We start from the raw sequence: 16,026 nt of genomic DNA, 5'->3' as shown, positions 1-16,026 counted from the left end.
GTTTGTATTGAGGCCACTTCCACCTTACAAGTAGCCAGTCTTGCCGCCTCACAGTCATCCTGAACTTCTAATCCTTTCTTACCCACCATATCCGGTTGGCTTCCAAGTTTTGTTGATTCTACCTCCACAGCACATCTCGCAGCTGTCCCCTTTCTCTTGACTCACACGGTCACCTCTCTACTTCAGGCCTTCATTACCTCCTGCTGAATAACTTTCTCATTGGTCTTCCTGCCTCAAGTTTCTCCCTTTCTAATTCATTTACCATGTAGCTACAGAAGTGATAGTCTTAAGGCATAATCATTGCCAAAGAGCATTTATTAAGTTCCTACTATATGCCAAGCACTGGAGAAAACAAATAAAATGAAAGTTGATGCTTATGAGGACCTTACATTCTAATAGCCTGACTTGTCACTCCTCTGATTGATAAACTCCAGTGGCCTCCATTACCTTTTGGATCTAGTACAAACTCCACTGAGTTGACATAACCCAGCCCAAACATACCTTTCCAGCATTAATTTACATCACTCTCCTTCACACACATTGTGCTGCAGTCAGCTGGCCTTGTTGTGCCTCATGTGACACACTATCTGTCAACTCCTTGGCTTTGTGTTGGTTCAACCCTTTGCCTTCTTACCTCTGCCTCTAAGAATCCCCAGCTTCCTTCCAGGCTCATCTCAAGTGCCAGCTTCTCCACAATCTTTCCTGTTTCCCCGCCCCCATGTTAATGCAGGCCCCTAAATTAATCTTGTATCTTTTTTATCCATATATATGTATATGTTGGCTCTGTTAGACTGTAAGGTTCTTGAGGACAGGGACTGTCTCATTTTTGTCTTGTGTCCCTAGTGCCTAGCATAATGCCTGGTACATAGTAAGTGCGTATTGATTGAATGATTTCCTCTATTGAGTTATATGCTTTTGGGGGGATTCGGGACTAAGCCTTAATTATCGTTGTATCTGCCCCAGTACCTATACCACAATTCTTTGTATATAGTAGGCACTTAATGAATAAATGAATAAGAGGAAAGGTATTAGATCCCTGAAGTGGGAGAGGGGGAATAATATATGTGTGTATGTAAGTGTATATACAGCTGCTTTTTAAAATAATCTTCATAAGTCATGCTGATAGAGCTTCATGAATGTGCAGCTGCACGACTGAAATTCATTATATCCTTTCATATATGTATATATATATGAATAGGGATAATATGTATTATATCCTATATATAGTGATATATCCAATTAATCTCTTGTGTATATAATATACATTTTATCCCACATATTCACACATATCCCATGTATTTATATCCATGTATATGTAACATATGCACATATATATACATATATATATACACACATATATGAAAGGATGTAATGAATTTCAGTCATGTAGCTGCACATTCATGCTGCTCTAGCAGCGTGATTTATGAAGATTGCTTAAAAAAGCAGTTATATCTCCCCAGTAAGAAGCACAGGACCTTGCATATATGTTTGTAATACAAGTTAGTGAATGATACCATTGTACCAGGGGAACTCACTTGAAGGATGCCAGCAGGTGGTGCTAAATCAGTCAACATTTTATATAAATTCTCTTTAAATTTGACGCTTACTTTCACTTCAGCCACTAGGTGGCAGTGTAATATTAGTTTGTTTTGTAGCCTGACAGAGTCCTTCAGCCCTGTAGGGGAATTTAGAGATCATTTATTCCAGTATTTCCCCAAATAATTTGACCAATCAACCAGTCAGTCAACAAGCATTTATTAAGGGTCTGTTTTGTACTGGTTTTGAAACATCGTTGAATTCCATAATGCTACTCTGAGGTGTAGACTACCCCTTGATTAAAAAGAGGTTACAATTTGGGGTAGAATGGAAAAAATTAAGACTTTTTTCATACTGAAAAATTGCTGTGCAGAGTAACGTCGTCACATATACAGTTTCATGTTTAATATTTTAGGAGAACCATCGCTTGCCTCATGGAGTATCAGGATTCTATAGGATGAAGTTTAGGAAATTCTGTCATTGAATCTGGCTTTCATCTTATATTTGATTCATTGTTCTAGCCTGACAGGATCTTTTGGATCCTGATGTTGTTGTTCAACATGTCTTAAGTATCTCTCCTAGTTTTGTATCATCTGCATGAAAAACATACCGGTCTTTCCTTCGTTCAAGCCATCGATAGGAATGATAAACAGCAAGTACCTGAAGGGCTGCACTTGAGAACATTTTCCAAGTTGACTTCAACTCATTAATGATGGCTGTGCTTTGAGTTCAGTCCTCCAGCGAACTTTTAATTCACCTAACTATACAAAAATGGTGTAGCCGCCTCTCTTCATTTTTTCTAGAAGTATAGCTTGAGAGTTCTACAATTGGGTTAAGAAAATCAAGTACATGTTTATTTTGGGTTGTTAAATTCAGGATGGGAAAGGTGAGGCTCAGTGATAGTTTGTGTAGAAAATATATCAGGCCCCAATTGATATATGGTCAAAGGATATGAACAGGCAGTTTTCAGAGGAATGAATTAAAGATATCTATAGTTATATGAAAAAATGCTTTAAATCACTATTGATCAAAGAAATGCAAATCAAAACAACTCTTAAGTACCACATCTCTCCTGTCAGATTGCCTAACATGACAAAACAGGAAAATCATAAATGCTGGAGAGGATGTGGGAAAATTGGAGCACTGTTACATTGTTGGTGGAGTTGTGAACTAACTGATCCAGCCATTCTGGAGAGCAATTTGGAACGATTGCCCAAAGGGCTGTAAAGATGTGCATACCATTTGACCCAGCAATACCACTTCTAGGGCTGTATCCCAGAGAGATCATGGAAGTGGAAAATGGACCCATATGTACAAAAATATTTATAGCAGCTCTTTTTGTGGTAGCAAAGAATTGGAAATCAAGGGGATGCCCATCAGTTCGGGAATGGCTAAACAAGTGATGGTATATGAATGTAATGGAATACTGTTGTGCTATAAGAAATGGGGAACAGACGGACTTCATTATAACCCGGAAAGACCTATGTGATCTGATGCTGAGTGAGGGGAGCAGAACCAGGAGAACATTATACATGATTACAGACACACGGTATCTATGATGACTAACTTTGATAGACTTGGCTCTTCTCAGCAGTACAAGGTTCAAAGACATCTCCAAAAGACTCATGATGGAAAAAGCTATTCACATCCAGAGAAAGAAAACGGAGTCTGAATGCAGATTGAGGCAAACTATTTGCTGTCTCTTTTTTTCCTCCTTTTTTGTTTTTGTTTCTTCTTTCTCATGATTCATTCCATTGGTTATAATTGTTCTTTACAACTTGACTATAGTGTAAATAAGTTTAATGTGGAGGCATACATAGAACCTATATCAGATTACATGCTGTCTTGTGGGGAAGGGGGAAGGAGAGGGAGGGGGAGAAAATTTGGAACTCAAAAAGTTGTGGAACTGAGTGTTGTAAACTAAAACTAAAAAAGAAATTAAAAAAGAAAATATATCAGGATTTTGGTGGACTTGAATCCCAATAGTAAGACTGTAATCTTCATGAATAGAAACTGGTGTCATTTTAAGGGCTATCGTATGGAAGAGAGTTTTAGGTTTGTTCTGTTTGTCCCCATTTTGAAGATACAGAAACTGAGACCCAATGAAGTCATTTGCTTAGGGTCATGCAAGTAGTAAGGAACATGGCTGGAATTTGAACCCTGGTCCTTTAACTCTGTCTGTTCTTTCTTCTATACTGTGCTATACATGGTCAGTCTTTAAAGAGCAGAATAACTTTTTGTCTATTTGTTCGTTCTAGGCTTGTTGTTATAGGACTTTTGTAAAAGAAACAGAGACTACAGCTGGCAGAATATATGTGCTTAACTCCATCCTTGCCTCTACTACAAGGGATTAAATTATTGGATTGTTTTCCTTTGATAGCACTTTTGAAAATCTAGCTGACTATTTAAATGAAACCTTTCCTGCCTACCCAAGCCAGCCCCCTTTGATCTCACCTGAACTACTGTGTCACTCCTTTGGCCCCTAATCAAAGACAGCCTTGTATTGTGTTATCATTGAACTACTTACTATAATAATGCTATACCTAACGTTTGTATAGCACTTTACAATTTTCAGAGAGCTTTCACAGACACTATTTCGTGTGATCTTCACATTTGTTTTTTAAAATTAATTTTTAGTTTTCAACATTCACTTATTAAATTTTGAGTTCCAATTTTATTACCCTCCCTTCCTGCCGCCCTCCCCAAGATGGCATGCAATCTGATATAGACTATACATGCACAATAATATAAAACACATTTCCACATTAGTCATGCTGTGAAAGAAGAATCAGAACAAAAGGGAAAGAAAAAAAGAGAGAAAATAGTATGCTTCAATCTGCATTTAGACTCATTGTCTTAGATCATTGTGTTGCTGAGAAGAGTTACATCTATCAAAGTTGGTCATCGCTTAGTGTTGCTGTTACTGTGTACAGTGTTATTCTGGTTCTGTTCACTTCACTTAGCATCAGTTCATGTAAGTCTTTCCAGGTTTTTCTGAAATCTGCCTGCTCATCATTTCTTATAGAACAATAGTATTCCATTACATTCATCTACTACAACTCATTTACCCATTCCCCAATTGATGGGCATCCACTCAATTTCTAATTCTTTACCACCACAAAAAGAGCTGCTATAAATATTTTTGTACATGTGGTTCCTTTTACCTTTTTTATGGTCTCTTTGTGATACAGACCTAGTAGTGGTATTGCTGTATCAAAGGGTATGCATAGTTTTATAGCCCTTTGGGTATAGTTCCAAATTGCTCTTCAGAATGGTTGGATCAGGTCACAACTCCACCAACAATGTATTAGTGTTCCAATTTTCCCACATCTTCTCCAACATTTATCATTTTCCTGTTTTGTCATATGAGCCAATCTGATAGGTATGAGGTGGTCCCTCAGAGTTAATTTGCATTTCTCTAATCAGTAGTGATTTAGAGCATTTTTTTCATATGGCAAGAGATAGCTTTAATTTCTTTATCTGTAAACTCCCTGTTCATATCCTCTAACTATTTGTAAATTAGGGAATGGCTTGTATTCTTATAAATTTGACCCAGTTTTCTATATATTTTAGAAATGAGGCCTTTATCAGAGATACTGACTGTAAAAATTGTTTATCTTTCTGCTTCCTTTCTAATCTTAGTTGCATTGGCTTTGTTTGTACAAAACCTTTTTGATTTAATGTGATCAAAATGATCCATTTTGCATTTTATTATGTTCTCTATCTGTTGCTTGGTCATAAATTCTTCCCTTCTACCTAGATCTGACAGGCAAACTATTCCTTGCTGTCCAGATTTGCTTATGGTATCACCCTTTATGCCTAAATCATACACCCATTTTGACCTTATCTTGACACATGGTGTAAGATGCTCGTCTATGCCTACTTTCTACCATATTATTTTCCAGTTTTCCCAGCAGTTTTTGTGAAATACTGAGTTCTTATCCCAGAAGCTGGAGTCTTTGGATTTATCGAAGAGTAGATTGCTATAGTCATTGACTACTGTGTCTTACTATACCTAACCTATTGCACTGATCTACCACTCTGTTTCTTAGCCAGCACCAAGTAGTTTTGATGGTTGCTGCTATATTTATAATGCAGCATAAAACATTTGTGAAGTAGGAAGAGAACATATTTTTATGCTTCCCATTTTAACTAAGGAAACTGAGGCTTAGAGAAATTAAGTATTTATAGACCAGAACCAGGACTAGATCCAGGGTCATTGGACTCAGAGTTCAGTGCTCTTTCCTCCAAATCATGCTACTTCTTGTATCGTAGTAATAGTGGATCACACTTTTATCCAAATAAAATGGAAATAATTATTAGTACAAGGCACAAATGAAAAGCCTTTACACTGAAGGGATTTACATTTTACTAGGGAAGGTATTCCACAGATAAATATAAAGTAATTTGAGGAGAGAGTATATTAACAATTGGGGGTAGAGCAGGGATCGGGGGAGGCTTAGTACAGGACACTTGAGCTGAGCCTTGAAGAAAGAGAAGGATTTTGAGAGGTGAAGGTGAGGAGGAGGTGCATCTTAGTCATGGAAGATGGCTTGTGCAAATTCAGAGTGAGGAAATTCGGGAATGTTCTATTTGAGGAATAGCTGTGTTAGTGCTCATCGTAATGCCAGGATTTAACTCATGTTTGATATTGAGATGAAGTAAGACACTTGAAAGTCATTGAACAGTTAAACTAACAAAAAGGAGGTTTACTTTTCCCTAAAACATACAAGAAAGATACATTGGTGCTTAGCTTCCACTTTGGTAGTGTGCCCCACCTTCCTCCCTTCCCTCCTTATGGAAATGCTTCTGGTGAGTAGGTCATCAGGACAGGGTAGGGTGACTGGCATGATTCTAGGCACCTATCAAATCTGAGACGCCTAATCTAGTCATGGCTGGGACTTTTTATTGCCTTAGGTGACCAGGAAGTTTCTTCAGGGAACCAGGTCTGGGACAGCTTTGTCTTCTTTTAGGGAGAAAAGGAGGAGGAGCCGAGGGAAAGAAGGTGCATCAAGAGAAACAGGTCCAATCTGGTCCTGGGTCCAGCTTTGCCTCCTTTTAGGAAAAGCTAATCCCCTTCTTAGTAGGGAAGGAGGATTTGTGGGCCTGGCTTATGTTGCGGGAGAGTCTGGTAGATACTAGTCCTATAATCAGCGGATTGTCCAATTTGCCTAGAATGTAGAATATGTGAAGAGAAGTAATGTGCACTAAGGTTGGAGATAGATTGTAGAACAGCTGAATGCTTAGCTAAGGGGTTTGTGTTTTACCTTAGAGAAAAAAGGGAGCCATCGAGGACTTTCTAACTCACAGTTCACAAGTCACTTTCTTCCCAGTGGAACCCTGAGAGGGACGTGGTATACTGTTAAGTACTGATAGTTTAATTTTACAGATGAAGGAACTGAGGCTCAAAAATTGATTTGTCTGAGATAATGCAGCTTGCGTCATGGCCAGGATTCATAGGTTATGAATATTCTTAGGCATAATTCTTGTTTTACAGATGAAAAAAATTGAGACCCATCGAGGTGAAATGACCTTTTCAAGATCGTTGGCAGAACCAGGACTTGCACCCGGGTTTCCTTGCCTCTCACTTCAGTATTCTGTCCAAGACACCACGGGCCCAAAGCTGGGTCTTTTGATACTAAATCCACATTACCTCCTTATGTCCTGTCTCCCCAGCTAGAATATGGGTTTTGTGAGGACAGAGATTCGTCTTACCTTTTTCCCCAAAGGTCTTAACACAGTGGTTTGCCCAGAGAAGGTGTCAATAAATACTTGTTGAACTGAAATGTGGTTGCTTGTAAGTCATGATGTAAATACTTCAGAACATTGGTTACCTTGCCCTTACCTTGGCTGCTCTGCCGCTTTCAGGTATAATTAAGGGATTTTGCCAAAATATGTTGGATCTTTCCCATTTAAGGTTACTGCAGCCCCTTACTGCTCTCAGGGGTTTGTGGGCAGCCAATAAAATGGCAACCCAGTTTTTAACTAAGAACATCTGAGAAAACTAATAGTAGGGGAACACATGCCCTTTGATAGACGAAAGGCAAGCTCTTTGGAGCCTGGGGCTGTTTCCCTTCCTATTCTAGCACTAGCGCGATGCCCGACGCACAGTAAAAACTTAATAAATGTTTATTGAATTGAATTGGGTCACAATTTTAGAAAAAGTTTGTCTCCATCAATCGTTGTACATAGTTTTGGGTCATTGTGCAAAGCCCCTCTTTTATTATGTGGTTTGGTTCTTATTTTTATAATTATTTTGAGGTATTTTATGTGTTCCTCAAAGGCAGGTGTGTCTTGGTATAGAATATTACCTCCTATGCATATCAGAGACACCTCGTGTAAATTGACTTGTATGCGCAGGTGTGTTTTTGTGAAGGTATTTAACTCATTTTTACTCTCAGAAGCAGGTGTGTGTTATTGAACAGTAACAACCAAAAGGAAGATCATGTTTTTAAAATGTGACTTAGAGTGCCTTTTTAATGAATCATTGCGAGTTTTTTTTTCCTCCCAGAGATAAAGAACAAGATTTTCATTCAGGTAAAAAGGGAAGACAGAAGTTGAAGAGCCTCAAGCCGGTTGCTCTTTAACGTGCAAAAATTTCAAACCACTTTAGTCTTAGATTTTGTCTTTTGTTATTTAAGTTTGTTAGGAAATCACAGTGTCTGATGTTGGATAGTGTCAGTTAAAGATACTGGTTAGATGAGTACAGAAAATTCTGTGATACAGCCGGCCTGGAGCTGAACGACCTGGCTTCTAGTTCTGCTTGTGCCCCTTCCTAGTTCTTTGATCTTAAGCGGATCATTTATTTTTTCTGAACCTTTGCTTCTTCACCTGTAAAATGGTAAGACTAATGATAGCACCTGTCTCACAGAGTAGTAATGAGGATCAAGTGAGATAAAGCCTTGGGATCGTAGATCTCTTAAACATCAAGGCCAGGCCCTGCATTTTGTAGATTCGATTCAATTCAACAAGCATTTATTCAGTTCCTCTGTGTGTCAGACGTTGTGTTGGGCGTTGGGATAGAAAGACGAAAGTGAAACTTTCCTTGCCTTCAAGTAATTTACATTTTATTGGAGGAAAACTACATGTGTGTAAAAATTAAATATAACATGTGCGTGTATATGTGTGTGTGCAATACACATCTATACATATACGTACCTAAATATGCGCACGCACCTGTGTGTGTGTGTGTGTGTGTGTGTGTGTGATTTCAGGAAAGAAAGATGTTAGCAGCTGATGAGCTGATGGGGAACCCGAGGTCTGAAGTCCAAGGAAGTTAAAACACTTGTCCAGGGTCACACAAGTAGTAAACAGAAGAACCAGTATTCATACGCAGGTTTTAAATGCCAGATTCAGTAAAGTAAGGTACAATGTGAATACAAAGGATTATTATTATTGTTGCCTGACATTGCTCCAGAAAGACGGGAGGAAGAAAGATCTTAATGTTAGTTGTTTTTTTTGTGTGTGTGTTAATCACTGATACCTTTATATTCTGGTATAGAAACACGAATGTATTAATTTAAAAATGTACTATGAAATGTAAATATAAGACACTTCATAGATGAGTTTAAACAAAAACCCTCAGACAAGTGACACATGTCAAGGACAGATTTCAAATAATTGGCAGGCCAAAATTCTGGCAAAATAATCTTCCTTTCTTGGTGCTTTTTTGTATCAATTAATGGATCACTGAATCTGAGAACTGAAAGGGACTGTCTGAGGCCACTCAAAACAACATGCCCCCTTTTTCTTTCTTCAGGACTACTTCCAGGAGCCCTCGCCTCAAGATTGAACCTCTACGGCAGAGTGTTTTTTCTTTAAACTTCTCATTAGAATAAATGAATGAATGAATGATATATATATAATGAAACTTGTGAAAAAATAGTCAGCCACCGACTAGTCTTGTGGTTTAGACAGGCAGCACACGTCTCTGCATCAGACTTCCTATATCAGTGGGAATCTTAGGCTGTGGATGCTTCCTTTATCCAAAGAAAAGGTTTAGTGACTGTGACTGCCTGGTCAAAGGCCCTCTAGTGTGTCTCACTCCACATTACATTCAGTCTTCCCAGATAAGTCTGCCACCATTATTATGTACCTGCAGTTGTCACCTTTCTTCTGCTTTGTTCAGATAAAAATAATACTGCCTATGACTCAATACACTTTGCACACAGATGAGAGAGAGAGAGAGAGACAGAGACAGACAGAGAGACAGAATGAGGTTAGTCATATTGTGGACATTTGTAGGAATAAGGGCTAGTCATTAATCGAAGAGTATAAGATTGAATAAAGAAGTTAAGGTTCTTCTGTGGGCCTGGATAGGTCAAACAGAGAAGACAAGGCTAGAAGCAGTAGCATGTCCCTGATGCCTTCCTTTCTATAAAATGATCATGAAATAAGTATGTTTTACCTAATGTCTTTGATTGGGTCTGAGAAAAAGCAGTATTAGGCAAAATTGCATTCCCAGAAGGCAGAAGTTCCATACGACCAATGTTGTAAATGGGTGATGGGCTTAAAATGTTATTATGAATTTTGTAATATTCTGGTTTATGGTATATTACAATGATATTATTATATTTTGCCCGTTGTGTGAGATGACCTGAGTTCCCATCCTAGTAAAGCACAAACTTTAGCAGATTTTGCATGTGTTACCGGTCCAAGGACCTGACTGGCTAAGTACAGAAAAGCATCATGTCGTTTGGACACATGAACCCATAAAACAACAACAACAATACATTTTAAAATGGCGCATACTTTGCTACATTGGCCTTCTCTTTCTAGGGTTACAGTGTTAGAGGGCCTTAAGAAACACAGTTTTAGATTGTCTATAAACACTACTTTAACTGTTGGTTATATAAATTGAGGTTCTTGTGTACTGTCAAGTGAGTTAATATACTACTAAAGAAACAGAGCCATGATGATATTGACATTCTTGCTATAAATGAAGCCAGAAGACCTAAGGAAGTTTGACCTAATGGAAGGATCCTCATAGATCGTCCTTGGTGAGGCAAATAAATGAATTGGTTTTATTCTATGTTCGAAGACTATAAGAAACAGCCTTTCATGTGATACTTGTCATGAAATACTTATAAGCATGAACCAAAAGACCAGCATGAAGGTAATTTCAGCTTATGTATGTGTCAACATCTGTACAGAAGATGAAGAGGTAGAGAAATTATATGAAAAACTTGATCCTCCAGACTAAGTCAACATGTATTTTAATTCTTGATGATGTCATGCAAAGGGAAGGATAGTTAAAAAAAAGTTGGAAAATACAGTTCAGAAATAAGAAATAAGAGGCCAAAGGTTGTAGACTACTCAGAAGCTTCCCACTCATATATTGTGAATATTTTATTTGAGAAAAGAATTGGAAGGGTACTGGTTGCAATGAATACCACAAAATGTCAAAAGAAATGAATGCTGACTATGTCATATAAGTCAGGAAATAACTGGTTACTAACGTGGGAGTCATTTCTGAGTTACTTGTCTGTGCGTTGTCAGACCATTGACTTGTTAGAGCAAAGGTCAAAGTCAACCCCAGACTAGAGATAACTATGTACAAAGTAAAGCAGCTTCAGTCATAACTAATCAGACAAACTATTGATTTTTACAAATCTCACATCATTTGAATTTCTTCCCTCACTATCTCCTTCATGTCTCAGATGAAGAAGTTGATCCTTCTCTTTGCTAAGGTAAACCCTTCTATACATACCCTAGATTGTCTTCCATCTTTTTGCCTCCAGCACATTGCCCACTCTGTCATCCTCACACTCTCACTAATCTTCAGTCACTCTTTATCTACTGGCTGCTTCTTTACTGCTTTTAAACATTCCCATGTCTTCTCTAACCTTAAAAAAACATCTTTACTTGATCTGTCTATCCCCTCTAGCTACCATTTGATACATCTCTTCCCCTTCATGGCTAAACTCTATGAGAAATCCATATACTGGCTACCTCAGCTTTTCCTTTCATTGAATTCTAAACCCTCTGCAATCTGTCTTCTAGCTTCGTAATTCAACTGAAATTGCTCCCCCTAAAGTTACCAATGATCTCCTAATGATCGAAATGAATGGGTTTTTCTCAATCCTCATACTTTTCACCTGATGCTATCAATTTCCCCTTTCTCGTGTATATTCTCTCCCCTCTAAATTTTTGGGAAATTTTTCACTTCTGAGTTGTTTCTTCTCAGGTTCCTTTGCTGGATCTTCATCCAGGTTGCATCTGCTAACCACAGGTTATCTCCCCAAAGATCTGTCCTGGGCTCCCTTCTCTCCTCCCTCTATACTATCTCATTTAGTGATCCCCTCAGGTCCCATGGGTTCAGATATTTCTAACCATATGATCCCTCAATCTGCTAATCTAGCCCTAACCTTTCTTCTGAACTGCAGTTTTATATCACCTAGTCCTCTTGGACGTCTTGAACTGGATGTTCTTTAGACACCTCAAATTCAACTTGTCTAAAACAGAACTCGTCTTTATCCCCAAACCTTCCCCTCTTGTCCACTTCACTATTACTCTTTAGGGCACCACCGTCCCACCAATCACCCAGACTCTCAACCTTGGCGTCATCCTTGACTCCTCCTTAGCACTCAGTACAATCTGTTGCCAAATCTTTTTGTTTCTACCTTCATATCAGCTCTCATTTGTATCTTCTTCCTAGTCATGTAGCTGCCAAACTGGTGCAGACCTTCATCACCTTAAAACTGGGCCATTGCAGTAGCCTTCTGTTTGGTTTTCCTGTCTCAAATCCTTCACAGTTCTAATCCATTCTTCACTCAGATACCAGTGATTTTCCCAGGTGCATGTATGACTATGTCACGTCCTTCCCCACCTCAATAAACTCTAGTGGTTACCTGTCACCTCCAGGGTCAAATGTAAAATTTTCTGTTTACTTCTTAAAGACCTTCACAACATGGCCTCGTGCTACATTTCCAGTATTCTTACACTTTCCTCCTGTCTGTAGAATATATGATTCAGCAATTCTGCCCTTCTTCCTGTTCTTTCCCCATATGAGTGCCTGAAAATGACAAGTGTTGGAGGTACTATGGGAAAACAGGCGCAATGATACTCTGTTGGTGGAGCTAAGAATTGATATAGCCATTCTTTAAAGCAATTTGGAATCATATGTCAGGACTCTCCTCCAAAGAGATCAGAGAAGCAGGAAAAGGACTCATAACAGGACCTGTAAATGGATAAATAAATATGACATAAGTTGGAGAGGGAGAATGCACTAACAACTGAGTAAAGTCTACATTCCTTTACCTTCTATTGAAGGTCTTTCCCAACTTGACCCCAGTATACCTTTCCAACCTTTCCTCCTACAGCTCCCCCTAACACACCTTACACTTCTGCTAACCTAAATTATACTCATCATGCCCTAACCATTCTTTCCTCCCTCTGTGCCTCTGCTTGTATTGTTCTTTCCACCCCCAGCATTGGCTGTTCCATTTCTCCTTTACCTTTGTAATTCCAGTTTAGATGTCATCTCCATAAAGCCTTCCCTCATCCTCCTCTCCCTTATTCCAGCCAAAAGTAATTTGATTTGAACTTTGTCCTTGTGCATTGTCACATTTTACTTTGTTGAAAACTGGTCTGATCTTCCCTACTGTTCTATGTTGAGGGCAGGAGCTCCCTTATTATCTGTATTTCCTTGCCCATGGTAAGTGTGCAGACAGCTAAGTGAATGATTGATTGGCCCAAAAGTGTCTTTTTTAAGAGAGATTACTTGTGTAACTTTGTGATGAATGCTGTACAAAAAGAAGATGCAGGTTTTACCTGGGACACACGATCTCTAGAGTCCTGCTTTCCCTCTAGAGCCATATGCCTCCTTGCTGCAGTCACTTAAGCAGGTGCCATCAGGAAGTCAGGAGTAGCAGAGGTATCATCATACCTGGATTCTAATTGGAAGCTTGGGAGCTATTTGGTCTTTATGTACTCTCTTGGTGATCTTATTAGTTTTTAAGCTGATTCTATGATCCTTCCTCTATGCACATGACTCCTAAATGTACATATCCAGCCTGTATCTCTCCTGAATTCTAGGTCCCACGTCATTAACTGTCTGTTGGACATGTTTAGCTGCATATCCTGTAGGGATCTCGAACTCATCATGTCCAAAACAGAACCTGTTGCCTTTCCTGTTAGACCTATCTCTATTCTGAATTTTCCCTTTTCTAATGAGGTCACCACCATCTTTCTAGTCAATCAGGTTTGAATCTTAGGATTTATCCTTGATTCTTCTCTCACTACCCTTAGCCAATCAGTGGCCAAGTCTTGCTGATCTGACTTATGTTTACTCACAAAACCGTCAGCGTAGCTCAGACCCTCAACAAATTTCAACTAACCTATTGCAGTAGTCTCTTAATTGGTCTCCTGGTCTCTAGCCTCTCCCCTCACCAATCCATCTCCCTGAGAGACCAGAACAGATATTCCTCAAGCACAGCTCTGGCCATATCACTCTCCTGTTCTAAAAGCTACAGTGGTTCCCTATCACCCATGAGAAAAAACAAAAATTCCTCCACTTGACATTTCAAGCCCTTCAAAATTTGGCTTCAGGCTACCTTTCCAGACTTATTTCACTTTAATTACTCACTGAATAAGCATTTATTAAGCACCTCTTATGTTCTAGGTAGGGGCAGCTAGGTAGCCCAGTGAATAGAGTGCCAGGCCTGGATTGAGGAAGACTCATCTTTTGGGCCATTCAAATCTGACCTCAGACACTTGTGTAAAATGAGCTGGAGAAAGAAATGGCAAACCACTCCAGTATCTTTCCCAAGAAAACCCCAAAGGGGGCCACAGAGAGTTGGGCATGACTGAAAATGACTGAACAGTATGTTCTAGGTACTGTGTTAGGTTGTTGTATTTGTCCTTTGTTCTCCAAGAGGACCATGACATTAGGGAGATGATGACATGACTTGCAGTTGACTTTGATTTGAGTAAGGGAGGGCTATGCAAAGTCACCAGCCTCACTTTCTCCTCCAGAGCCATCTGGGTCTAGTGGCCAGATATTCATCATAACACTGTTAGGTGCTGGGAATACAAAGCAAAAATGAAACAATCTCTGACTTCAGAGAGTTTACGTTCTATTAGAAGAGACAACATGCACATGAATAATAATATACAAAATATACATACCTTAAGCACAAGAGAATTTGGGGCAGTGAAGACACTTGTAGTTGGGAGATCATGTCAGACAGCTCTTCTCTTATGAGTCTGAGAATGAATTTGGTTCTCAGCTGTCAAACATCATGCTCTATAAGAGCATTACTTAGTTATTGGCTAGACAACTTGAAGAATACATCATATGTAACTCCTGTTAGGAATGAAGTAAGGGCAAGCAGAGTGACCCAAGTCAGATGAGTGCAGCAGGCAGAGAAGAGAAATTTGAGCTGGGGCGTTTGGAAAGAAAGCTATGATTGTTTTTGATAAAAGGTAATAAAGCTGTCTTTGAAGATAAGCAGACATTTGTGTGCCTTGTTTTCCCTTTAGGATGAGAGGGGTTTGGCTTTGAGTTTCCAGAATTATTCTCTAAATTTCCAAAACAATAAATTATGGAAATTTCATTAAGGAGAAAGAAGAAATGTAGGAACTAGTGGTTATTTGTATGCATCTGAGATAGTTTGAGATTCAGATTTTAGTTCCGGTCTTAAGGTGATTTCCTTAACTTTCTGTGACATTTATAAAACTCCTGAAAACTCACCTGTGAAGGAGAACCATTGTGCTTGGGGTGATGTAGCTCTAGCCTGATGCTCATCATGACTCCAGGAGTGTGAGTGCTCCTTCCCCTGTCAGGCATTGCAGACTCTTGGTGCCTTCTCCTCTCCAGTAATTCTGGGCAGGGTTTTGTTCTCACTTCTTCACAGAAGAGCTACTCGGTTGTTTTCCTCTTGTTCTTCTTGAGTCCTATATCAATGATGAAACTGAAATTCTAAATCCCTAGAGAATAACTAAAGAAACTTTTCTCTTTTGCTTTTAGGGTTCAAAATTCGGACTTGGAATTGGTTTGGCTCATACTCCACAGCGTACCTCTACTCGGAGATCATTTGGAAGATCCAAGAGATTTAGTATTACTCGTTCACTCGATGACCTTGAGGTAATTTAACCTTAGGTATATGTACATGCACACACATATATACGTTTAATTTTATTTACATTTTTTTCAATGAATGAAAATCCGCTATTTCTCCCTTTCCTCCCACTACTTCCATTGAAAAAGAAAGAAAAACATGTTGCAAATATGCATAGTCAGCCATAACAATTTCCTGCATTGGCCATGTCCAAAAAATATATCATGTCTCAGGTGGTACCTGGAGTCCACCACCTCTCTGATAGGAAGAGGAGATTCAGGCGTATGTTTTTAATAACCTATTAAATACGATTGACAAAATCATGATCCCGTTATCTCAGTTGGAAAGGGACCTGAGATTCTGTCTTGCCTAACTTGTACCTGACCCATAATCTTTTCTATGACTTGGGTGATAAATGACTTCAGGACAG

The 16,026-nt window shown here is 39.0% G+C and overlaps 1 protein-coding gene across 2 annotated transcripts in view; it reads left to right on the top strand.

Moving 5' to 3' along the window:
* Positions 1 to 16,026, top strand: part of RGS12 (regulator of G protein signaling 12) — a 211,118-nt gene that overhangs the window by 11,704 nt on the left and 183,388 nt on the right. For both annotated transcript variants that reach the window (XM_036764419.1, XM_036764416.1), the window contains exon 2: positions 15,506 to 15,622. In XM_036764419.1, coding sequence (XP_036620314.1) covers positions 15,506 to 15,622 — 117 coding nt within the window. The remainder of the gene's footprint in view (positions 1 to 15,505; positions 15,623 to 16,026) is intronic.

The sequence above is a fragment of the Trichosurus vulpecula genome, chromosome 6 (genome assembly GCF_011100635.1).
Source record: "Trichosurus vulpecula isolate mTriVul1 chromosome 6, mTriVul1.pri, whole genome shotgun sequence".
Lineage (NCBI taxonomy): Eukaryota > Metazoa > Chordata > Mammalia > Diprotodontia > Phalangeridae > Trichosurus > Trichosurus vulpecula.
This window is presented reverse-complemented; position numbering and strand designations above follow the sequence as displayed.